General features: G+C 43.3%; 1 protein-coding gene across 1 annotated transcript in view; it reads left to right on the top strand.

Moving 5' to 3' along the window:
- The window catches only part of SPATS2L (spermatogenesis associated serine rich 2 like), a 145,025-nt gene that overhangs the window by 65,490 nt on the left and 52,152 nt on the right, over positions 1 to 27,383 (top strand). Inside the window, exons 2-4 of the mRNA XM_054972731.1 lie at positions 4,316 to 4,377; positions 11,133 to 11,241; positions 16,121 to 16,170. Of these exons, the coding sequence (XP_054828706.1) occupies positions 4,339 to 4,377; positions 11,133 to 11,241; positions 16,121 to 16,170 (198 nt within the window). The 5' untranslated portion in view covers positions 4,316 to 4,338. The remainder of the gene's footprint in view (positions 1 to 4,315; positions 4,378 to 11,132; positions 11,242 to 16,120; positions 16,171 to 27,383) is intronic.

The following is a 27,383-nucleotide window of genomic DNA, read 5'->3' as shown; positions in this document are numbered from 1 at the left end:
AGCAGATTAAACACAGAGAACCATGAGTGGTCCCTGAAAGATGCTTATCTAGAGCCAATCATCTAGAAATGGGGACACCCAGAGGAGGACTTATTTGCAAGGGAAGAAAACCAAAAAGCTTTTGCTCAAGAGGTGGTATAGACCAAAACTCCCTAGGAGACACATTCCAGCTATCCTGGAAGGGACATCTCTTTTATGCCTTTCCACCCATACCCCTGATTGCCAGGACAATCAGCAAAATACAGAGAGACAAGCCAGATATAATATTGACAAAACCTTACTGGCCCAGGCAAGTGTGGTTCCAACACGTAATGCAGTTATCCCAGGGCTCATTGTTTCATTTCGGATCAAAGCCAGACCTCCTATCCCACAGGGCTTTGTTTCTGGGAAAAGAGGTGGTGGAACTCAGTGGGTTGCCCTCGGAGAAAATGGTCACATGGCCGGTGGCTCCGCCCCTGATCTCCAGACAGAGGGGAGTTTAGATTGCCTCAGCGGCGCAGAGAGCAATCTAAACTCCCCTCTGTCTGGAGATCAGGGGGCGGGGCCACCAGCCATGTGACCATTTTCAAGAGGTTCTGGAACTACGTTCCACCGCGTTCCTGCTGAAAAAAAGCCCTGTGTATGGTACTGGTGGTGGATTTCTGGCTACAGATGCATAGGAATAATTAGGGAGCAAGCCTAAGCAGGTCTGATCTGAAGTAAGTCCCATTACAGCCATAGTCTCTTTTAATCCTGTTATATCCTTCAGCCACTTTAATACAGTTTATGATTCAATTTTACTGAATTATTTAGAATGTGGTTTTGAGATCTATGGAACAGCTCTTGATTGATTTCCGTCTCTTTTTTTTCATCAGAACAATGGCAGAGAAAAACTGATTCGGTGCCCTGAGAATTACAGTATAGTGTTTCTGGAATCTCCATAACTTGACTACTGTAAAGTGCTATATACATGGGGCTACCCTTGAAAGTAATGCAAAAGCTCCAGCTTACATTATGGCCATCCTTTAAATTCTCAAAATTCCTTACCTTGTCAAAGTCCATTAGCAATCGTTTCCGCAAATTGTGACAAAAACATGATAATGTAATCATATATAGATTCATTGTTACAGTCCAAGACCAGCAAACAGTACAACAAAAGTATTGAATAACGAGTAAAAGCAATACAATTATAAAATAGAATACCATCTAAAATTGTACATAAGAGTTTAAAATTCTAAAATCTAAAAGTTAATATTAAGAACAAATGACCCCATCTATGCTTCTTTGTCTCTTCCCTAATTCGGTAAGCCAACCAACCAAATTTGGCAACCATCCTAGTCAGCTTTTGATTATCACCTGCAAGCATAATTGATAGAAGTATCGTTCTGCTGCAACCAGGGAAGGAATTGACGCCAAAATGCATCCTTGTTTTACTCCTCTATCTGTTCTAACTACTTTTGTTAGGTGACCATTTGGATTGCATCGTACCCTTACAGAAATATTTTTATGCAGAGCTCTCAATAAGAACAACAGATGCCTATCTATTGTAGTAGACGTCAACTTATCCCATAGAATAGTTCTCGAAATAGAATCAAACGCAGATTTAAAATCTGTAAAAGCTGCATATAAAGAGGTTAGGGAATTCGAAGAGTATTTTGAGATTAAATGGTCCAGAATGACACATTGTTCTAAACACGATCGTCCCTCTCTGAAACCTGCTTGCTCCTGTCCCAAAAGACCTTCCTGGTCCATCCGATCTTTTAACTTCCATTGTAGATGTTTCGAATAGAGCTTACTTATTATATTTAAAAAACGGATTGGCCTGTAATTAGCGGGATCCTCCCTGTTACCTTTCTTGTAAAATTGGCACAATTATTGCCACCCCTCCCCCCCAATCCTTAGGTAGTCTACCTGTACTATCTATAGTTGTAAATAAAGAAGTAAGAACCAGAATCCACCATTCAAGGTTCCTCTTAATCGTATCTACAGGTATAAGATCAGCACCAGGGGCTTTATTAACTCTCAAAGTCTAAATAAGGTTCTTAATTTCTTGGGGAGACCAATGTTTACTTATGGCAGAGACGGTTGTTGAGATTTTTCGTCAGCTCACTAAGATTACTCTACTGTTAGAGGACTGGTCTGCCTCATTAAGTGCATCCAATTAGGCAAACCAGGCCGTAGCAAAAATAACGAACGCCCAAACAGGAGAGGCTATGGATAAGCTGACTTCATTCGCTGATAAGCAAAATAAGCCAGCTGTTAATCGTTCCGCTCAAACACGTATGCTGACTGACAAAAGTAAGCAACAAACTCAAGTGGAATCTGGCTGTTTCATTTTTTTAAAAAGTGAATTAACATTGCAAATTGCAAATATTCCCCTGAACGAAGGAAGATGGAGTAATAAAAGGATGATTATTCACTCATTAAGTCACTTGCTGAGTACTGAACATCACCTTGTAGATCTCGAGCGGATAGAGAAACTCCCAAGCAATAGTTACTCTTGGAGATGGCTCTTAACTTGCAAAAGCTCTACCATTCCTTGCATGATGTTTAGAATGAAGAGGTTTCTTTCTTCTTTTCACATTTTTCCAATCACGGTGTTCATGGAAGAAAGAGAAAAACCATTATTCACGAGGGCAGCATTTAGCGCACACATAGGAAAGCCATCGACATCTGCTAGTGAACCTGTGCCAGATTCTGATTTACAAGCTGCAGCTCATGAGAGAAATGATATATCTTCACTGAAGCCTGCAACGAGTGAGAGCCTTAAGGAGCCAGATAAGAAACTACACTCACCTAATTTACTCTATTATACCAATCAAATTAATAGTCTAAGGGAATGCACAGAAAACCTGATAGAGCCTGCATCTCCCCTACAGAGATTTACAAATTACAAATAACACTGGAAAAATGTTGGACAATTTACTCCACAAAAACACTTTTGCTATACCCCACTTAGAAGGGGATCATAAAGAGACTAAAGCTGACCAAAGCCGGAACTCCCCACAATCTGACTCGATTGACCTCTCCTGTCAGGAGGAAAAGGTGTTAATGTGACAATGGCTGATTCCGCACACGTTGGATAATGCACTTTCAATGCACTTTATCAATCGTTTGATGTGGATTTTTTGTTCTGCACACAAAAAAATCCATTCCAAATGATCTATAAAGAGGATTGGAAGTGCATTATCCAACGTGTGCGGAATCACTCATTGTTTATGGAAACACTGTATGGAAATGCCTGCCCTGTCCTTGCCACTGATTGTACTAATCTCACACTATGTAAACCACCTTGAGTCTCAGTGAGAAAAGTAGAATATAAATGACATAAATAAAATAAAATAATAAACATCTAGAGTGTCCCTCAAGGTAGTCAAACCCTCAGGGCAAAATTTATCTTCCACAACTAATACACATGAAGGCTTGAATCTGGATAACTCCCTAGAGGATGACTTGATAAATTCCTGTACAAATCTACCAAAAGAAGATCAAGCTGTGATTGTGGAAAGATTGGAGACGTTGAGGACTAATCTTCTCTTGTTAGGGGAAGATACTGGGAATCAAAATAACAACTCCCTGGGAGATAATGAGAGGCTGCAATCTTCTTCTCTTAACATGACAGTGGACATTTCTATGCTTACATTGGAAAGATATCCATAAATATACTTCCTTTCATACCATTACCTTTATCCTGCTAGCCTCTAAATTACAGCACAGTTGTACATCTTATTTTTCTGGTATAGAATTTGCTCGTTTTCATTTCAATGAATGCCACTTTGTTTTAGTTTTGAGACAAAGTCACAATGTGTTTCATAAGGGAGAAAATCATCAAATAGGAAAGCTTTCTATAGTCTTCCCCAGTGCACGGCTGTTATGTGAAACTTCCTCCATTTAGGCTGGAGTGTGATATTTGAATGAAAATATACAATCTGAAGGTTTATATCCAACTGCCCCCTTGTCACTGCTACATAAGAAATCAATAGCATTTTCCTTTCTCAGGAATCATGTGCGTAGAAACCAATGTCGGAAGGTCCTGTTAAAATAAGAGATCCTTCTCTTTTCTTTCTGGCATTTGTTACTTGCTTTCTTTCTCTCTGTGGACAAGCTACAACACTGATATTTCAGAACTGGAATTGTGAATGAGATACTGCAAAAGAAAAAGGTGAAGCAAAAAAAAAAGCTGACATTCAAGCTTGACAAAGCGTTTTTGCAGGATTTCTATACGTGCCCTGTGTTCACTGTATTTAGCATTCACGGTTTGAATGAAATGGAAAGATATACCTCCCTCTCTTTCAGATGAATAGTGTATATTTATTTGTTTATTTCAACTTTTCAGCTGTTGCCCGCATCAATACTGAAATGGCAGGAATCAGTTCACAAGCAAACATAAAGGAAAAGGTAGGATCCCTTATTTATGATACTGTACTGCATGTAATGTGTTTGTGTCCAAATCCTGTAGATTTTTAATACTGACCTATATATTGACCAATGCAGAAGATCTGCAATCAGCGCTTCCTGGTATTGGTTAAAAATAGAGGGCTAATTGGGAGATTGCAACCCTACTTTGCTTCCTTCCCTTAGAAAAGAACAATTAAATCTGTTATTTGGTACCAATGAAATTGTCACTGATATCTATTTCAGTCTCCCTTACCATTTTGTGGCCCAGATCAATAACAAAAAGTTCAAAGTGCCTGAACTGTAAAAAGGATAACTACAGCTACTGTTTATTGATCTATATCATATATTGCTTTAGTATTTTTCCATCAGTAGAATAACAACAACAACAACAACATTCGATTTATATACCGCCCTTCAGGACAATTTAATGTTCACTCAAAGCAGTTTACCGAGTATGTTATTACTAGCAACAAAGTCTGTTGTGGAAAAAAAATACAACGGGCTCTAGAAAGGGCAGAGTGGGCAGGCAAGCATTCCCTCCTCTTCCATCACTGATCCCAGCCGGATGAAGGCAGGGGGAGCAGGCATGGCCACCTTCTCTGCTCCTGATCCCAGCTGGGTGAATGGGGGGTGGTCATTGCCTCTTGCTCCGCATCTGATTCCGGCTGGGTTTAGTGGGTGTTGGCAACCTGGTTTTAGAACTGAAATTGTCTGAAATTCTGAAATTGTCAGAAGAGACGTGTTAAGGAAAAGCTTGGTTAGATATAGTGTAATGTCCTACCCCCAGGTTAGAAGTGTGTTGAAATTCTGGCGCAAACACCAGAGACAAAAAATATCACAGTTTAGACTACATCTACAGAGTAAGCATGAAATCATCCCTGTTCCCAAGGGAAGCCTCATTTGTGTTAGGTGCAGCCGGTCTCAAGGCTGATCGCTTCAAAAGAGAAAGTATTCCGCTTCTTCGGGAGAGTGTTTACATTCAAAGTAGAGATAACACACTTAAATAACAGGCAAGGAGAGGTAATCAGAATGCTTCATAGTGTTAGAGGATTAATAGACCACCCACAACATACTCACATGGGCCTGGCATGTTTTGCAGCTAGGCATACATGACACAGTCTCTCTTTCCAATCTCCCTTAGAAATTCCTCTGCAGGATAACTGCTACTTATGAGTGAGACTATAACTACTTCAGGTTTGGTGAGAACCTATACTTCCAAATCAGTGGCACAGTCATGTGCATCCGCATGGTTCTTCAGTACGCGAACATTTTCATGGCAGACCTAGAACAATGTTTTCTGAATGCCAACACAATCTGATTGTGTTGATGTACAATCTGCACTCTGGGCAGAGGCTGCTGTTAGGACAGAATATGGGGAAACAAAATAGTTTCCAGTTTGCAAAGGTGTCAGACAAGGATGTATATTATCTCCCTCTCTTCATCTACGGTCTTCAGTGCAGTCCCACATTTGGGTACCGCACTTGTGCAGGCCAGCCATTCAGAACAGGAATTTCTCAGCTTCTAGGCTATTAAGCCACCACAAGAAACAGGCACTTCTTTTAGTCTCTTATAAGAAAAGTTAAAGTGTAAAGCTGCATTCCTTCATGAAATACCATTAGGAGACATCTGCAGAACATCTATGCAGTCATCAGAGGAGACCTTTGTGAGGCATTATTCGTTGGACGTCAGTTCCATATAGGAGACAGCAAAGGGCCAGGCAGTCCTGCACTCTTTCAACTGAGAGCATCACCCCACCTCCAGGGTGAGTAGCTTGCTATTCTCCCAAATGTGGGACTGCACTGAAGACCGTAGATGAAAACAGGGTTGCACTTACCTGTAACTATTGTTCATCTGGGTCTTTGTGCAGGCACACATCTCTCCTCCTGCTATTGGGGGCTTGCGGCAGCACAGGAGAACTGAGGGAAGGGGGGGCAACCTAACTTTACCATGTGACTGTTGCAGCGGGAAAATCTGCTTCAGGGCAGTTTCGAGGAGGTCGCCTCCCTTAATAGCCTAGAAGCTGAGAAATTCCTGTTCCGAACACCTGGTGGCCTGCGCAAGTGCAGTACGCAAATGTGTGCTTGCGCAAAGACCTAGACGGACAACAGTTACAGGTAAGTGCAACCCTGTTAACTTGAGATATGCAGATGATACCACAATACTGACAGAAAATACTGAAAACTTGAAACAACTACTGATGAATATTAAAGGAGAAATTGCCAAAGCAGGATTACAGCTAAACATCAAGAAGACAAAAGTGCTGACTACTGAGGAATTAAAATTTTAAGGTTGACAGGGAATAAATTGCAATTGTTACAGATTTTCTATTCCTTGGCTCATTCCTGAACCAAAAGGGGGACTGCAAACAAGAAAATGAGACTGAGACTTTGAAGCCATGAAGGAACTAGAAAAGATTCCTAAGGATAAAGATGTGTTGCTGGGGACCAAAATCAAGATAATTCATACTATAGTATTCCCCATTTCTATGTATGGATGTGAAAGCTGGACAATGGAGAATGCATAAAGGGAAAAAATCATTTGAAATATGGTGCTGAAGGAGAGTTTTACAGATACCACGGACAGCCAAAAAGACAAATAAGTGGGTTCTAGATCAAGTCAAGACTGAATTCTTCCAGGATGCTATAATGACAAAACTGAGGCTATCATACTTTGGTGACTTTATGAGAAGACAAGACTCACTGGAAAAAACAATAATGCTAGGAAAAGTTGAAGGCAGTAAGAAAAGAGGAACACCCAAAGCAAGGTGGCGGGACTCAATAAAGGAAGCCACGTCCACCAGTTTGGAAGATCTGAGCATGGGTGTTATGTTAGGACGTTTTAGAGATAATTAATTCATAGGGTTGCTACAAGTAGGAAGTGACTTGATGGCACATAACACACACATGCATACAATGACACAAAACAGTGTACAAGCTTTTATGTTCTCCAGACCTATTCCTCAGGCTGGATGTTAGAAAATAAAAAGGTGGGAAAGAAAAAGAGATATTTCAGGCCTTGATTTTAAAGGCCTGTGCTTAATGCCAGCAGGCAAGTAAATTTACATTACTGCCTTTGGTATGAGGTTGCACCATAGTTTCTCTGAGAAGAAAGAAAATGATGTCTCTCCGTTGGAATTACAAAATCCAGCCGTCTTCCCCGTATCTCCCCCTTGCCCTTGCGAGTCCGAGCAAAGACGGTGCATTTGTTAACTAAATCACATTTGAAGTCATCCATTCGAACAATTTTGAATTTTCAGTCTAGCCACCACAGATTTTGTTCAAAGTTACTGTAAATGAGCAAGAAATATAAGGACATGATTTATGGCTTACTAGCATTCCTTTCCAGTGCAAAATGTATTAAAAATCCAGAGTGGCTTGAACTCGAGACAGCTAAAAAGGTCGGGTCAGACCCATGTCAACATAAATCCGCACTCCTGTTGGCGGCTGTGATGAGTGACTGTAGAATAAACAACTTATGAAAAATACTGGCAAGGAAAGGCAGACAATCACCCTTTTATTTTTATTTCTACTGACAGTCATAGAACACTTAGCAAGAAGACAACATAACATGCAATCCCACGGCTGACCTGAACCATCAGCTGTTTTCCTTATTGTTGTGTCCTTTATTCCAATTCTACCACTCCTCCATCTTTTCCTCCTAATCTGCTGCCTTTTCTGGAAGAATTTTTCCAGTGATTTCTGAGATGATTGAAGAGCGCATCTTGAGGTTGGTTATGAAGGCCAGAGCAGGTCTTCCAGGTACATTCTCTACCTACGTCTGTTGCTTTGCACCTGTAGAGCATGCTAGGAGATGCATAATCTCAGCTAGCACAGTTGGACAGCTGCATAAAAGCAGGGAAATGGGAGCTATGGTGCATCTAATTTTGCTGGAATGTATGCTCTATCAAACTCGAAATGTCAAAAGCATCTCAAGGCCGGCACAATGTTTAGATATTCACAGCTGTGCTTGCATACAATTGTCTGAAGCCAGTTACAACTTAACAAGCAGCCTACAGAACACATATAAATGGAAACGTCAGCATCAATTTTGGTTGGAAAGTGGGGAAGTTATTGCCAAGAAAGAGAACACTGCAGCTAAGATCAACATGGACAAATCAGTTACAAAAAGAATTTTCATTTATTATTTTCATTATTATCTATAATACTGTAGAAGTTAAATAATGAAAAATCGTATTTTAGAATTGTGCACTTGGCACCTTATTGCACAATTCAGGCAGTCACTGTCCAATTAAAAAAAAGTTAAATACAAGCCCATGCTTTTTATAGGATCAGCAGAAAAAAGGATTAGTTCAGACCGTAAATTAGGAGCAATCCTAAGCAGGTCTACTCAGAATCCTACTCAAGTCTATTCAGTGGAGCTTACTCCAAGGAAAGTATGCTTATGATCACAGTGGAAATTGGCAAAGATCCCAAACCTTGATCTAGTGAAAAGCTTAATGAATTTTGACTAGCAATTGACACAAATATAGTCAGAGTTCTCTACACTTCCAAATCAAGGTTTGTCTGAAGTGTAGTCTTGTTTTCTGAACTCACTTCCCAGGGCAAAATAACCTTTTTCTAGTTAATTAAGACAATTATGGAATCCCTCAGCCTGTATGCTTACAATAGAGGGATAAAGACACCATGTATCTTTCAAGGCTAAGACAATGTAAAGGGGGTACATTCATGAATTTAGCTGCAAAATAGCATTGCGGAAAAGAATAGATGTTGTGTGCAAATGCATAAGCAAAGTAAGGAAGATGCAAGATTTGTTAGTCGTTTATTTAGCCAGAAACAGAGTCCGGTTCCAGTGTCATATATGTCTGTCTACATATCTGCCATGAGTATTCTCTGTGCTCTGTATTGTGTGCTGATCCTCTGAGAGTATGGGAAGTGGCATTTTGGGGCCTGTCTAGCTGAGGGTTGCTTATCTCACAGGTGCCTGTAGCGATGGCTACTTTCATTTTCACAGCCTCTTGAGAATGTGTCCTTGAGTGCCAGCTTCTCCCTGGGAACCGAAAATAACTTCATCTCTCCTACAGTTCTTCTCTCCTCCTGTCTCAAACCCCCTCCCCCTGCCCTCTGGCTCCTTCACGCCAGAATTCTAACAGTCCAGATCCTAAAGGTGGGAACTTTCCCTATAACTAACCCCTCCAACCTTATACACGTCACTTCTGCCAGTACCCTTGTCTGTGTATGCTGATACTGATGGATCTCTAATAAAGTAACTTTAACTCATACTCTGGAGTGTGTGGAGTGGAGTACTATAGAGATCTAACTGCCAGAACCTGACAGCCAGATTCTCTGTCCATTTGATCCAGGACTTTGCAGTTGCAAATGGGAGCAGAATATGGTCATTTTTTTACTGGGACTTTAAAGCATTTCAGTATCTGCTCTGCTTCCCATGTTTGTAGGAGTTTCACATTTGCAAGATAGTCATGGGCTGCAGTACCAATGTTTGTCTCTGGTATCCCTGATTTTTCCCCCCTGCAAACATACCAAGATTTTATTTTGAAGCCGCTTCTGAGTTGTGTTTGGCTTGATTAATGTCAGTGTGAACTCTGTATTCGCCTTCTACTTCTCTTCTCCTCCCTCTCCTTTTCCCTGGGAGCTGATTGGTCTGTGCAGAATTAACCACTCCCTTTCTCCTCAGCTCTCTGAACTTCTTTTCCACCATTTTTATCAGTAAAGCCAGTTTGGTGTAGTGGTTAAGAACACAGTTCTCTAATCTGGAGAACCAGGTTTGATTCCCCACTCCTCCACTTGAAGCCAGCTGGGTGACCTTGGGTGAGTCACTGCTTCTAGGAGCTCTTTCAGTCCCACCCACCTCACAGAGTGTTTTGGTGTGGGGATAATAATAACATACTTTGTAAACCACTCTGAGTGGGTGTTAAGTCATCCTGAAGTACAGTATATAAATCGAATATCATCATCATCATTATAAAGCGAGGTAAGGGTCATAAGGCTGCTTCTCCATTGGGTTCCTTCTTCCCGGGTATGCAAGCACTCTCTCTCTCTCTCTCTCTCTCTCTTTTATTTTTCAAAGCTAGGAATGATTCCTAACATTGCTGCTTATTCCCTGCCGGCTTTAAAAGCCAGGAAAGGATCAAATGGCTGCTTTCCCCTTCCTCTCCGACATGTTTTGGGCTTTACCAAAGAGGAAAAAGACCCAAGCATTTTGCACAGCCCTTTGGAAACAAAGTGGCAGTGAAGCAATGAAGCAGCAGCAGCATTTTAACCCTTTCCTGGCCTGGCTTTAAAAAAAGAGAGTGGAACAAGCACGAAAAGTACATGTTTCCCCCCAGAACTTTACCACCAATTGTCTCTCCAGTGGGCACGGGACAGCCCAATCAGCAAATACAGGGGGGATGGGTTCCAACATTGCAACATTACTACGTCTGCTCAAAGTTTTTTTTAAAAAAGTGCAACTGAATTGCAAAGCCCCGAAAGCCCAAACTACACCGAGGCTTCAAAGCCCGTCTAAAATGAAAAACAAGATGCCAAGTCGAAAATGCCTCAGTGTGGAACATGGGGGTGCCATGCCGAAGCCATAAATGCTCATAAATGGCAGTTTAAACCATAAGTGCAGAAAGGGCTTATGTTCCCACATTCTGCTTAGCAGTCTTTCGAAATTGCTTCTATGGATGGCATAGTTAAAATTATCTAATTATTCTCTGCAAACCTGCTAGCCATTTCTATACAGTACTTGTGTTTTCTATGTTTTAATTTTTCTGTGCTGATCTCTCTTCTTTACAGATCAATGCAGTGCGGTCCATTGTTCCTAACAAAAGCAATAATGAAATAGTGCTTGTGCTACAGCAGTTTGAAAACAATGTAGACAAAGCTGTACAAGCTTTTATGGACGGTATGTACCCTTTACTAGTTCACTCATATTTCAGAAAGTAAGACTATGCCCGAGATGGCTTGATGTCTGTATAAGTCTGTAGTTCTCAAACTTTAGGAAGTGAGACCCACTTCTACATTTATTCTACTTTCACGACATCATTTGCAAAGGAATTCCACACCGCTTTTTTTCTTCCCCAACATAAAAAGTAAGAATCTGAATTCCGTAAGCACTGAAGAATTTTATGTTTTAGTTCTCTCTCTTTTTTTACATTTGAAAGCATATAGCATTCCCTGGCCATTTTGCTCTTACGTGCAAAGGCAAATCCAAAAATTGCTATCAAACCTTCTGGAATCTTTTGTCCCAGTTCACTTATTTCCACCTCCTTTCTCCTGGCCTAGTGAACTGCAAGTAAGAAAATCACAACCAGATTTTGGGTTCTTAGAATTTGGAGCCAGTTTTGGGTTCTAATCCACAGTTTGAGAACCGCTGGTGTAGCTGAAATGAAGGTTATGGAGGTATCATACTAAAATGTGACTATCCTTAAGGCAAGGGTCCATTCAGGGAACTCCAGTTTTGGCTTCTTCCCCACGTTTTTACTAGTACATAAGGAAAAGGGGGATGTTTTTAGCCTATACCAGATCTCAGACCGTTTGCTGTACTTGCGGTGTCAGGATAGAAGGACCACATTCTCCTCTTCACTGTCTCTTTTAAAGGCTAATTGCTGGGAGGCTGCCCTGGATTTGGGGAACGATTAATCCCATATCTCTATCAATAACGTTTGCAGGCATTAGCGGTGATTCAAATACCGAGGAAGGGTATTCCATATACACATCTTCCCTTTTTTTGTTAACAACGTCCGGAGTGTTCGCCAACAGCAAGGAACCAGTTTAATCCGTATTACAACCCTAGGTTGTTGTTTTTTCTACCGTATCTGAACGATTGGTTCGTTGCTGCACCACCTTTGGAATTAATTGATGACTGAGGTTGTGATATGATGTGGCATGCTAACAAATAGGTTTGGTGTTTTTTGAGGGAAAAGTCACAACTGAATCCTACCCATAATGTTTGTCCACAGCGTCACAATGTTGGACTCCGTTACTAGGGTCATCTTGCCCCCAGGCAGGACTCAGGCAAGTGTCTCCAATTTGTTTGGAGCAGACAGACTGTTGTGACATGTGTAACTGCCACATCAATGGGACCCCTTACCGTGTTTAATCTGTAAATTTACAGAAGTGGTTGCTGAGAAATTTTCAAGTCATCCTTCACATTTCTTAATCCATAAATTTGTTCATTCTGGGACAAATCCTCAGGATCATTGAAAGGTGATGGTCAGACCATTAGTTGTTCAAAGGTGTACCCTTTGATACTAGTAGGGCTTTTTTTCTGGGAAAAGAGGTGGTGGAACTCACTGGATTGCCCTCAGAGAAAATGGTCACATGGCTGGTGGCCCCACCCCCTGATCTCCAGACAGAGGAGAGTTGAGATTGCCCTCCGCGCCACACAATGCAGTGGGCAATCTAAACTCCCCTTTGTCTGGAGATCAGGGGGCGGGGCCACCGGCCATGTGACCATTTTCAAGAGGTTCTGGAACTCTGTTCCACCACGTTCCCACTGAAAAAAAAGCCCTGGATACTAGACAGCATCATGCTGTGCTGACAACGGATGCTTCATTGCAGAGTTGGAATGCACATGGTGATGATACTATTGTATAGGAATGAATGGTCTAACAATGAAAAGTATGTGTTGAGGCAAAGATATTCAAGCCCAGACGGGCGACACCATGGCGATGGTTACCACAACAAGTGGGAACACACAGTATCGCTAACCCTTGGACAGAGACTAGGGTCTTCTGCAGTTGGGCAATTCCTAATGGAATTTCCATTCATAGTATCTACATCCCGGGCTCAGATAACACCAGACGAAAGGAGCTGAACACCGTCTTGAGTTCCACTCATTAATGTGTTGTAAACAATATCAACTTGCAACTTGCAGCAAGTAGTTCTGGATATGAACAAATTCACAACTAATGTTAATACCAAGACATGAGTGGTGGTGTCTAGAACAGACAGCAATCCCCTCTCTTGGAAACATGTTTTCTACACGTAGGAACAGGTTGCCTATTCTATGCATCCCATCAGCTTTTCCTTGGTATGCAAACGTGTGCACCTATTGGAAGGGACATTTCCAATTGTATCCCCTTTTGACCTAGGCACCTTGGGTTCTTACGTTACTTGCTCGATCCAAACAGAAATACATGTCACTTCCTCTGATACCGGGTGTAATTCAGCTGGGAACACTTATTTCCTCACGTTTTGGGTTTCATGCAGTTGTCAGCATGACACACTCGACCCATTCTGTGGCAGTCTCCGTACAAGTACTCCTGAATGTGAGACTTTCCACTTGGATGTTTTTATGATTCCAGATGGAAATTTTTCTTTCAGAATAGATGTAGAGTAGGGGCACTATGACTGAGAGTTGTCTTTTACTCTCTCTGTTTGATTATCTATATACCCTGAACTCAGGGGTTGTTTCACTATCCCAACTAGTAAGGTTCACCTATCTACCTTAGACTCTGTTCACGTTCAGATTAAAGGCAAGCCTGTGCCCTCTTGTCCTAGTCCCACCAATTCTTTTAAAGGATGCTCAAGTTTCGTTTTCCAAAGTCACCACTGGCCCCTCAGTGTTCCCTGCCCTTGGTATTGTCATGTCTTATGTTGGCATCCTCCAAGCCCCTGGCCACTTGCACGTTAGAGCTTCTGCCATTGTGGGTGAGCTTCTTCGTGATATGAATATAATTAGGAAAGCAGGTGACTTGTCAGTGCCTAGGACTGAACCAGACATTTGGGCAAAATTTGGTAAAATTTCAGGAACATGGGGCTATCCTCTGTCCAGACATGGATATCGTACTGGGTTTCTTATTCTCTTTTGACTTATTTTAGGAGATCACTCAGCCTGTATTTTATAAAACCCACACCACAGGACACAGGAGGCATATAATACATTCATTACAGTTCAAAAGAGCTTTGTTATTTTTGTTTTAATTACGACACGGGAATTTTACATTCAGATCTGAATCAGTTTGTGCATTTTCTAAAGCCCTGTCAAGGGCAAATGGACGTCAGCCCAGCCCATTGATGGATATGTCATCCAGTTGGCATACCAACATACTGCTCAAGGTCCCCCTTCATTTGGGGGGTTCGCTTTACCAGATCTCTGGCTACCTCCTCAGTGTTTTCTCTGAGAGGTACCTCTATGTTATGTTTGTAGAGCAATTCTTTGGTCATCATTGAGTGCCTTAGGTAGGCATTGTCAGGGCTAGCAGCAGCCACCACTGGGCGGGGCGCTGGGCGGTCTGCTCCTGACATCAAAGGGGGGCCAGGGATTCTGCAGGACCCTGCTCTGTGGGAGGAGGGGCGGTATACATCACCCGGACTCCCTCTCAGCCCACTCGCTGGTCTGCTCAACCTGTGCCACTCACCCTCTTTGGCCTCTGCCATCTCCTCCTCCTTCATCCACTCTCCTCCTTGCCTTTGCTCTCGCACTGCTCTGCTCTCACTCCACACCATCACTCCTTACTCACACCCACCACCCCAGAGCTCTTCCCAACCACCCTTTATAGGGCTTCCTATCTCCACCCCGCCCTCCTTCCAGGCTTGTTCCCTCTCCTGACCGGGCCCAGCTGTGTGTTCCCCCAGGTGTTTCCCTCCAACCACTAATCCCTTCTGGGCTCCTTTGCCTAGATGGCAGGGTGGGGTTGAGTGTGAGCCATCCCCAGCTGAGGGCTCCTTGGCCTTGCTAACGAGGGGCTGCCCCAGCCAGCCTCTGAGCCACTGAACTTGCCTGGCCTTGCTCACGAGGAGCTGCCTTAGCCAGCTTCCGTGCTGCCTGTTTGGCAATGCTGTGCGGGGCTACCCATCTCCTCCCCCAGAATGCCTGTGGCAGCCCCCCCCCTGTAGAGGCTTGGCTTCTAGCAACTCCTGAGCCAGGCTGCTGTCTTCTAGCCCTGGCGTGGCCCTGGGCTGTCTCAAGCTGCTGCAGCAGGGGTAGCTGGCTGGGCTGCCGGGATCAGCCACAGCTGCACCATGTTGGCTGGCTACTGGGCTTCTCTGGCTGAGCTGATTAGGGAAGGTGGGCCCAGCTGCGGCCCCTTGGCTGGCTGCCCAGCTCTTCCCACAGAGTGCCCTCAGCAGCTCCACCTGGAGGGGCTGGCTTCTGAGCACCTCCTGAGTCAGGTTGCCCTCTTCAAGCTGGGGTGGATGCTGGGGCGTGGCTCTGAGTTGCTGTGGCTGCTTCTCCCCCTTTGCAGGTAAGGGCCCTGTTTGGGCTGCTGCTGGGTCCCAATTCTTCCTGCCTCTGCCTTCTCCCTTTGGTGTAGGAAGGTTCTGGCCCTGGCTGCTGGCTGAGGTGGCAGGACTGCTGTCTCCTGGCTGCCTCCCCCTGCTTCCTCTTGTTGAGGCCGGGGGCTGTGCCTCAGACCCCGGACAGGCATTACACTTTAGACATTAATTTCACCCAGCATGTGACAGTTTTGCACTCCTTGTAGTAGTAGTAGTAGTAGTAGTAGTAGTAGTAGTAGTAGTAGTAGTAGTAGTTTGCAAGATAGCTACCTGGTCATAGTCTGACCTGATACTGTAGATCTTCACGTCACATAGGATGTGACAATAATTAGAGCAGTATTGTAGTTTTTGTTTAGAAAGAAAGAAAGAAAGAAAGAGTAAACACTATGCAAGAAATTAAGAGAAAAGTATCTTTCCCCTGACTATTTTAACACACATGCCAAAGCAACTATTAATACAGTCAAAGTCACCGATCTAGAATGAAGAAGATTATTTTATAGCCAGGGTTTCTGTTTATCATATATGGTCATTTGCTGAACTGTTATCTTTCTCTGTTCAAGGTAGTGCACTTCAGGTTCTAAAGGAATGGAACATGACAGGGAAAAAGAAGGTAAGGGATTCCAAGTCAGAGTTAAGCTACTAAAACTGTCTTACCGATGTAGTTTGTTGAAGCACAAGTATCGGCTTTGTTGCCAGGCTTTTCCTGCCTATTTTCTGTAGTGCTGTTTTGTTTCTTCCAAGCTTGCCTTCAAAAAGCTTTGAAATAGATGCTTTTTCGTTTTTTATTCTGCTTTTGTTGTTGCTGTCGTATTCACAGGTTGAATTTGCTATGTTGACGCAACTTTCAGAATAATTAAGGTATTCATCTGCATATCGTAAAACTTTTTGAAAATACTATAAGCAGTGTTAACAACATGTGAGCTTTTTCACTGACAGCTGGCCTTTGAATGACAAAAGGAAGGACTTCTTTATGCAGAGCGTAATGGAACTCACTTCAGTAACGCATAGCAATGGCCACTAGCTAAGATGGCATTTTAAATAGATATGTTCATGGCAGATGGATCTACCAGTAGTGATGAGCCACAATAGCTAAATGGATCTCTGTAGCCAGAGAAAATATCTCTTTGATGCAGGTGACAAAAAATGGGTGGAGGCTGTGGCCTTCCCAAAGGTATCTGGCTGGAAATGGGATGCTGGACTCCATGACCCCTTCAGTCTAATTCAATGGAACAGTGTTTTTGTTGGTTGTTGTGGGTTTTCCGGGCTGTATTGCCGTGGTCTTGGCATTGTAGATGCCAAGACCACGGCAATACAGCCCGGAAAACCCACAACAACCATCGTTCTCCAGCCGTGAAAGCCTTCGACAATACAGTGTTTTTGTTCTTCTGCAGGCTCCCATCCTAGATGTGTTAGACTTTTAAGTTGAATGTTGTCTCGCATGGTTTGTACAAATGTATGTTGGATATGTTTTTGTGTGAATGGACTCATTTCCCGAGTTGGGAAATAGATTGGAAACCTTCCTTTCTTTGCCTCTTGTTCTTAGGAACTGCCGGCTTAGGTTTCAACACTGGCTGGAGAAATGTGATCTCCATGGTTTTGGGATCTATGACACAGAGAGACAGACAGACAAGTTTACTCAGTGGAATGTACAATGTACAAAGACAGAATGACATCAACAATGCAATCCAAAAATAATACCGCATACTACAATGCCTGCAACAAAATGTAAATATTACAGATACCCAAAAACTTGTACGTTGTATAGTACCCAAGGACAGATGATGGGAATCTGAGAAGGACAGTAGAAGAAAAAATAGAGAGCTATACTATCTATCCTGGTAGGATCCAAGGTGGGGATTCCTCTGGGAAGATTCCCAAATGTCCAGGCAGCTGATAATCCAAAATGGACCTTGGAGCTGTACAGACTGGGAACCAACCCAAACAGTGTTTATTAGAGCCAGAGTCCAAGTACAGATCCAGGAGGGAAAGCATCTGAAATCTATCATATAAGACAGAACTGAGCAAGCAGAGTCCGAAATTCAGAGAGCCAGTTTGATGTAGTGGTTACAAGCGGTATGACTCTAATCTGGAGAGCCAGGTTTGATTTTTCACTCCTCCACTTGAAGCCAGTTGGATGACCTTGGGTCAGTCACAGCTAATGATCCCTCTAAGTGGTGCAGTGTTGTGAGCCAGAAATCTACTTTGTGAGCAGCAACTTGTACCAGAAGGTTAAGATCTAATAAAACTCACAAACATTTAATGGCATACGTCACAGAATCACAGAGTTGGAAGGGACCATACAGACCTTCTAGTCCACCCCCTGCCCAATGCAGGATGAGCCTAAAGCATCCCTGACAAATATTCATCCAGCCTCTTCTTGAAAACTGCCAGTGAAGGGGAGCTCACCACCTCCCTAGGCAGCTGATTCCACCTTTGTACTACTCTGACCATGGAAAAGTTTTTCCTAATATCCAGCCGGTACCTTTGTGCATGTAATTTAAGCCCATTGTTTCGGGTCTTACCCTCTGCTGCCAACTGGAACAGATCCTTGCCCTCCTCCAAATGACAGCCTTTCAAATATTTAAAGAGAGCAATCGTGTCCCCCCTCAATCTCCTCTTTTCCAAACTAAACATTCCCAAGGCTCTCAGCCTTTCCTCGTAGGGCTCAGTCTCAAAACCCCTAATCATTCTCGTCACTCTCTTCTGCACCCTCTCAATTTTGTCCACATCCTTTTTGAAGTGAGGCCTCCAGAACTGCACACAGTACTCCAGGTGTGGCCTGACCAAGACAGTATAGAGAGGGACTATGACCTCTTGCGATTTTGATGCAATGGCCCTTTTGATACAACCCAAGACTGAGTTTGCCTTTTTTGCCACCATATCACACTGACCTCATATTTAGTTTACAGTCCACTCTTACTCCAAGATCTCTTTCACATACACTACTACCCAGAAGTGTATCCCCCATCCTGTATTTGTGCTTCCCAGTTTTGTGGCCCAGATGTAATACTGTGCACTGTCAGGTCTTGCATGGTATCCCAAAGCACTTCACTGCATCACTCATTGTGTATGAGTTAAAGTTACTTTATCGATGAGCATACCAGTTTCAAGATAGCTATACAAGGGTATTGGCTGGAATGAGGCTAGTAACTAAAGCTAAGTTCAAAACCCCGCCCCCATGGTGTAGGAAAGTCTGTTAGCGTTTGAGTGCGCAAAGTGTGAGAACACAGGAAGGGAAACAGAAACATTCCACAGACTTTAGGTCTTTCAGACAGTTGATGCAGTCTCTGCTAGACTCCAAGGTCACTCTCCCAAGCTGGCCAGTGACTGTTAATAAAACATCTGCAAGATAAGCAAGCAAGCGTTCTCTCTCTGCTCAGGGTACCTTTGTATAATCTCTTTTTTAAATAAAATTTTATTGGTGAATGGAAAAACAAAAGAAAATTTCCAAATTTAACACATATAATCCCATTTTTTCCCCTTACTCTGTCCCCCACCCTTTTCCTCCCCCCTCCCTATTGACTTCCAACAGCTTTCCAACCCTTAACCCTTCTTATTACTTAAATCTATTTCATTTATATTTTCCTACCAACTTTAAATCATAATATCTCTTATTCTAAGCACATTCTTATTTTTTACATAACCTACTATCAATATAGTATATCTCATATCAATATAACAAACCAATATAATATGATATATAGCACATTCTTATTCTTTTGCATAACTTCTATCAAACCTATTATCAATATAGTATATCTCATATCAATATAACATACCAATATAATATAATATATAGCAGGGATCGCCCTATCTCTTACTTTAGACTTATTCTATTTCTTTTCTTTTAAGCATATACTCCATCAAATACACTATCAATATAGTATATATTATAGTAATATATTACATATATATTGTATGCTATGCCACCAATGTAGCACAGCACACAACACCATATAGCACAACCACATATTATGTAATAATGTAGAATCTGATCCACTAACCCGTTATTTTATGTTATATATCATATATAGTATACCTCATTGAGATATCTGTTTACCCCTTCTCATTATCCCATATATTCAATGTAAAATTCCCTTAAATATTATATTAGCTTAGATTATAATTACATTCCCCCTAAATGGTAAGATCCCTTCTCTCTTCTCATTGCAACATTGTTCTTTAAAAATTTTCAAACTGCCACAGTTCTCCTTTTACATCCCACTTTTTTTCCAAAAATTGTTTCAGCTTCCCCCAATCAACAATATATTGTCCTAGGTCAAGATCTTTAAGTTTCCTTGTCATTTTGTCCATTTCTGCCATGTACAGCAATAGTACCTTTGTATAATCTCATAGGGCTCAGAACACTGGCAATAAAAACAGAACATCACTGAAGCATGAATAAAACACCACCATGACAGATATGCTGGGGCTTATCTGACATTCTGCCCCCCCCCCAAAGCCCTTACTTCTCCCTCGGTTTGTCAGGGAAGTTCTTGTGAAATTGGTTAACCAATTTGGGGACATTTACATCAGATGCCTTAACCCACTCATTACAACTAGTATTAAAACGAACCCATTGAACCAAATAGCACAGAACACCCTGTTTCCATTTAGAGTACAAAATGTTCTTGATCTCATAGTGAGGTTGCCTGTTCACCATGAGGGGAGGTGGAAGTTTAGTATCTGGATGCCACTCATCTGGCTGTGGAGCTTTCTTCAACAGGCTAAAATGGAACACAGGGTGAATATGTTTCATATTCTTTGGCAATTTCAGCTCAACAGTCACATCATTGATCACTTGGATAACTTCAAAAGGTCCCAAAAATTTCCATCCCAGGTTTTTACTCGGCTGCTCCCCCTAAGGTTTTTTGTGGAGACAGACTGCATCGCCTACTTGCACACTCCAGGGTGCAGGGTGTTTTCAATCTGCATATTTCTTATAGTCCTTCTCAGCTTTTTCTAAGGTTTTCTCTATCACTTTCCATTGGGTTTTCAGCTTAGACAACCAGTCTTTCAAATCCCCTTCTTGGCACTCCTCAGGGGAATTCACCATACGCATGGGCTTTCCTTCAAGTCCTTGGGCAATTTTGAAACGAGATGCCCTGGTAGAGCTGTGGATGCTGTTATTGTAACAATATTTGGCAAAACCCAGGAAATCAGCCCAATCATCCTGCTGGTGATTGATGTAACACTGAAGGAAATGCTCTAACACTTGATTAGTTCTTTCGGGTTGACCGTCTGTCTCGGGATGGTATGCGGAACTTTATCCTTGTTCTATTCCTACCACGCGCAGTAATTCTTTCCAAAATTTGGCCACAAACTGCGTTCCGCGGTCTGAAATCACCTTATTAGGGAGAGTGCAGATGGACCACATGTTGCATGAACAATGAAGCTAGTTTCTTAGCCGAGGGTAACTTGGAGCACAAGATAAAGTGGGCTTGCTTGGAAAATAAATCAGCAACCACTAGAATTACATAGAATCAGCACCCCACAAACCTAGTGTATGGTTTCGTTTTGTGAATGATACATTTATCATTCGGAGGCATGGGGAGGAAGAATTGATGGGTTTTTTTAATCATCTCAACAACATCCACCTGAACATACAATTCACAATGGAGAAAGAAATCGAGGGAAAACTCCCATTCCTGGATACCTTGGTCATCCGCAAAGCAAACTTTCAGTTAGGTCACAAGGTCTACAGGAAACCAACTCACACTGATCGGTACTTACACAAAAACTCCAATCACCACCCCCGACAGAAAAGAGGCATAATGAAAACATTAGTGGATTGCGCAAGACGGATACGTGAGCCGCACTTTCTCAATGAGGAAATTAATCATCTAAACCACACACTTCAGGCAAATGGCTACTCCAGAAATGAAATCCGAAGAGCAATCAAACCCAGGATGAATCAAACAACCAAGGAAAAACAGTCTCCTACAGGAAAAGTGTTTTTGCCATATATCAAAGGAATTACTGATCAGATGGGAAAGCTTATGAAAAAGCATAACCTTTACGCAGTATTCAGACCCACCCGAAAAATACAACAGATGCTACGATCAGCAAAAGACAGTAGAGACCCCCTCACCTCTGCAGGAGTATACCGTATACCCTGCAGCTGTGGACAAGTTTACATTGGGACCACAAAGCGTAGCATCCAGACAAGAATAAAAGAACATGAAAGACACTGCAGACTTGGACAACCTGAAAAATCAGCAGTGGCTGAACATAGCCTAACTCAAACAGGGCACAGTATCTTATTCCAGGACACCAAAATACTGGACAACACTTCCAACTACTTTGTCAGACTGCACAGGGAAGCCATTGAAATTCACAAGCATAAGCAAAACTTCAACAGGAAAGAAGAAACCTTAAGAATGAACAGAGCATGGTTTCCAGTTCTGAAAAACACCAGGCTAACAAAACACTCTACACCCGACAATAGCCCTGCAGAGAAGATTAGCACATCAAGCACCAATCCATATGCAAAAGAACCTCCTCAGGATACAGTGAAGCCTCCCGCCATTAGCATTCCACACCCTGGGAAACTCTTACAGGATGACTCAGCTCAACCCCACCCCTCCTGAGTAGATATAAATGACCTGCCAACATCTTTTCCACACTGTGACACTGAGAGATCTCTGTCTTTTGGTGCTACACCTCTGAAGATGCCAGCCACAGCTGCTGGCGAAACGTCAGGAACTACAATGCCAAGACCACGGCAATACAGCCCGGAAAACCCACAACAACCATCATTCTCCGGCCGTGAGAGCCTTCGACAATACACTAGAATTACAGTTTTCCCTTTAGAGGGAGGTAAATCTGACAAAATCGATAGACACCATAGCCCAGGGTCTGGGTGGGGTTTCCAATGGTTGCAACAGTCCTAGTAGTCCCCCTCCTCTTTTTCCCCATCAGACACGCTTGATAAGTGGATACATATTATGAAACATCTTGTCCCATTCTGGGCCACCAAAATTACCTCTGCACCAAATGCAATGTTTTTACATATCCAAAATGCCCTGCCAGCTTTGCGTCATGGTGACTCTGTAATACTTCCTTCCTTAGTCAGGCAGGGACATACATCTTTCCTTGTCTGTACTACACTCCATTGTCTCCCTTTTTCAGGTTGTCTTTGGGCAGTTCCTCCCCCTCCTTGTCTGCTTCAGCTTTCAGTTTCTCCTCCCACCCAGAAGAAGCTCATTTGAGCTTTAGCCTGGCATCTCGTAGTGACAGCTCCACCCAGCTGGGCGGGGGAAAACATGGTGTCTATCACCTCCTCCTGCTGACTGTCGTGTTGGGGGAGGCACAAAAGAGGATCTGCCAAAAAGTTAGATCTACCAGGGAGTTGCTTAAGTACAAAATTGAATCTTGAGAAAAACTCCACCCAAAGGAGCTGTTTGGCACCCAGTTTATGCTTCCAGATTCTTATGATCAGTCCACACCTCAAATGGCTGCTTGGCGCCTTCCAGCCAGTGTCTCCAAGTACTCAAGGCCAGGTTGACTGCCGCGGACTCTTTATCTCACATGGCCCAGTGCCGTTCGGCATCAGAAATTTTTTTAGAGACATAGGCACAGGGATGCAACTTTCCATCGCTCCCCTCCTGTAAAATCACTCCCCCCATCGCAATGTCACTAGCGTCCACCTGAACTATAAACTTGCGATTCTCATCAGGGTGCCTAAGTACAGATTTGGATGTAAATAATCATTTCAGCTTGTGGAAAGCTTCCTGGCATTCTATAGTCCACTCCAGTTTTGCACTGGGTTTGAGAGCTTGGGGCCCCTTCCCTTTGGTCTTTAACAAATCCCTCAGGGGCAGGGCGATCTGAGCAAAATTCTTACATAAAGGAGCAGTAGAAATTAGTGAAGCCCAAAAAGGATTGTAACTGTCTCCTAGTCTTGGGAGGTTCCCACCCCACTATCGCTTGTATTTTGGCAGGGTCCACCCCCAAGCCCTGACCTGATACACGATACCCCAGAAAGTCCAATTCCTCTTTGTGAAACTCACACTTAGACAGTTTTACTGGCAGGTGGTGGTCCTGCAGAGTTTTTAGTACCTCCTGTACTGATTTCACATGTGATTCATAGACTTTAGAATAAATTAAAACATCATCAAGAAAAACCTGCCCCCCTTTGTACAGATGCTTGTGTAGGACCTCATTAATTAGAGTCATAATAATCCCTGGAGCCCCTTGTAATCCGAAAGGCATGACCCGATACTCAAATTGCCCCAATGGGGTGTTGAAGGTGGTCTTCTATTCGTCCTCTTTCTTTATTCTCACCCAGAAGTCCGCATCCCTTAAATCCAATTTTGAGAGATCTTCCCCTGGGCTACAACTCCCAGCAGATCTCAGATGAGGGGGAGGGGTATGCATCGGACACTGAAACTGTATTGAGCCCTCTATAGTCAGTGCACAGTCTTAGACTCCCATCTTTCTTCTTGCAGAAAAGTACCGGAGCGGCGTGAGGGGAGCTGGTCAGCCGGATAGAAGCTCTCTCCAGGATTTTGTCAATGAACTTCCACAGCTCCTCCCATTACCCCAAGCTCATAAAATACAATTTCCCCTTTAGCAACTTTTGCCCAGGAATTAGTTCAATGGCACAGTCAGTGGCTTTGTGTGCAGGAAGCTCATCAGCCTCTCTCTCCTCGAACACTTGGCTTAAATCTTGGTATTCTGGGGGAGTCCACTCCCATTCCTCTTTTGTCATCTATGGGCTATTAGGGGTGGTTTTTCCCCATTCCCCTTTCCACACATGATGCTGCTACTCCTCCCCTGAAAAACACATTTCTCCCAATTCCCAACGTATCTATGGATCGTAATCATGCAGCCACCTCGCCCCTAGCACCAATGGGAATTTGGGGGCTGCGCTTACTACAAAAGTTCTGGCTTCCCAGTGACTACCCATCCCCACCCGGGTCAATTCAGTTTCATAATTGGGGGAGCTCCCCTTCATCTTTGATCCATCCAAACACAACGGGGTGGGGAAGTTTCCTTACTTCCAACCCCAACCCAGTCACAAGGGCAAGGGCTATAAAGTCTCTAGAACAGCCCGAATCTTGTAGAGCTCTCACTCGAATATGCGTTCCCCTCCAGGAATTTACTAAAGTCACAGGGGAAAAGAACAGGGCCCCTCGGGGTCTCACCTCCTTAGGTGTTGGTGTAGTGACGACCTGCTGCTGGGGCTCCTCCACAGCAGGTTGGGTTTGGTTCCCGTCAACAGACTCAGGCCCTCTTCTGCCTTGGACAGCTCAATGACTCCTCAATGACTCCTCTCTTGGTTCTAAGTTCATGGCTGTACTAATCTGAGGTCTGGTTTTCTTGCTTGCTGACTGGGGAGATCCCACCGGGGCTTTAGCTGGCTTGCGGCCACTATCACTTGGAGGTGGTGAAATGGCCCCCCCCATACTGCATACAGGGGCCTTTCCTTAGGCGCAAGGCTCTCTCGGTCATTATAGGGGGGCTCTTGGCAGTCTTCTGCCTCAACAATATCTACCTGAACATACAATTCACAATGGAGAAAGAAATCGAGGGAAAACTCCCATTCCTGGATACCTTGGTCATCCGCAAAGCAAACTTTCAGTTAGGTCACAAGGTCTACAGGAAACCAACTCACACTGATCGGTACTTACACAAAAACTCCAATCACCACCCCCGACAGAAAAGAGGCATAATGAAAACATTAGTGGATCGTGCAAGATGGATATGTGAGCCGCACTTTCTCAGTCAGGAAATTAATAATCTAAACCATGCACTTCAGGCAAATGGCTACTCCAGAAATGAAATCTGAAGAGCAATCAAACCCAGGATGAATCAAAATACCAAGGAAAATCAGTCTCCTACAGGAAAAGTGTTTTTGCCATATATCAAAGGAATTACTGATCAGATGGGAAAGCTTATGAAAAAGCACAACTTACAAACAGTATTCAGACCCACCCAAAAAATACAACAGCAAAAGACAGTAGAGACCCCCTCACCTCTGCAGGAGTATACCACATACCCTGCAGCTGTGGACAAGTGTACATCGGGACCACACAGCGTAGCATCCAGACAAGAATAAAAGAACATGAAAGACACTGCAGACTTGGCCATTTGGAAAAATCAGCAGTGGCTGAACATAGCCTAACTCAAACAGGACACAGTATCCTATTCCAGGACACTAAAATACTGGACAACACTTCCAACTACTTCATCAGATTGCACGGGGAAGCCATTGAAATTCATACGCATAAGCACAATTTCAACAGGAAAGAAGAGACTTTAAGAATGAATAGAGCATGGTTTCCAGTCCTGAAAAACACCAGGCTAACAAAATACTCTACATTAAAGTGGTTGCAGAGTTTTTAGTGGGTGTGCTTAAGATTCATACAAGTTTTGTATAAATATATTGACTTCTGATATTTTATGTAATTTTATAGTGACTTGTTTGCTGTCTTAGATCTTTGTATGCCATTAAAGGAATTTGAATTGAAATACTCTACATTCTACAACAGCCCTGCAGAGAAGATTAGCATATCAAGCACCAATCCATATGCAAAAGAACCTCCTCAGGATACAGTGAAGCCTCCCTCCATTAGCATTCCACACCCTGGGAAACTCTTACAGGATGACTCAGCTCAACCCCACCCCTCCTGTGTAGATACAAATGACCTGCCAACATCTTCTCCACACTGTGACACTGAGAGATCTCGGTCATTTGGTGCTACAACTCTGAGGATGCCAGCCACAGCTGCTGGCGAAATGTCAGGAACTACAATGCCAAGACCACGGCTATACAGCCCGGAAAAACCATCGGTCTCTGGCTGTGAAAGCCTTCGACAATATATCATATCAACAGAGTTTCCACGATCCAGTAAGCTCGTCACTTGATCAAAGAAGGAAACCAGGTTGGTCTGACAAGATCTGTTGGGGGCAAAACCATGTTGACTTTCCCAGATCGCTAAGTGGTCCTTCAGATGCTTACAGATTGATCACTTTAAAATCTGTTCTGATATCTTCCCAGCAACAGAAGTCAGACTGACCAGCCTGTAGTTTCCTGGGTCATCCTTCTTCCCTTGGGATTGGGATAACATTCGCTCTTCTCCAATCTGGTGGCACATTTCAAGTCCTCTAGGAGGCCTTGAAGATGATGGAAAGAGGCTCTGCAAGTTCTCTAGAAAGTTCTTTGAGCACTCTTGGGTGCACACCATCCAGCCGAGGAGGTTTGTATTCGTCCAGTACAGCCAGGTGCCTCTCCACAACCTCTCTGTCAATGTCAACTAGCCCCCCAGGTATCCTGTCATGTCTACTACCATTTCTAGATGTGCTCAAGTTCTTCAGGGAGAAAACAGAGGCAAAGAAGTCATTAAGCCTGTCTGCTTTTTCTCTGTCCCACCCTTCACTTGCTCCTTTCCCTTCCAGCACACTCCCCACGGAATGACTCTCATAAAGCCTCTGAGTTCATTGAAATCGGCCCTATGAAAATCTAACCTATGAGTCTGGCTACGAACTTCCTTGGCCCCCCACAGCAGCTGGAATTCAAAGAGGACATGGTCACTTCCCCCTAAGGTCCCCAGCACCTTCACCCCATCTACCAATTCTTCCCTGTTGGTTAATATTAAGTCTAGTATGGCCGAGCCCCTTGTATCTTCCTCCACCATTTGAAAAAGGAAGTTATTGGCCAGGCAGGTCAGGAAGTTGCATGAGTCTTGTTGCTTTGCAGAGCTTGTCTCCCAGCACACATCGGGGATGTTGAAGTCACCCATAATTACATGATTCTGATGTCTGGATACTCTACCAATCTGTTCAAGGAGGGCAGCATCCATTTCCTCTCCCTGGTCA

Source organism: Eublepharis macularius, chromosome 2 (assembly GCF_028583425.1).
Source record: "Eublepharis macularius isolate TG4126 chromosome 2, MPM_Emac_v1.0, whole genome shotgun sequence".
In the NCBI taxonomy this organism is placed as follows: domain Eukaryota; kingdom Metazoa; phylum Chordata; class Lepidosauria; order Squamata; family Eublepharidae; genus Eublepharis; species Eublepharis macularius.
The sequence above is the reverse complement of the archived record's forward strand: the minus strand, read 5'-3'. Positions and strand labels throughout refer to the sequence as shown.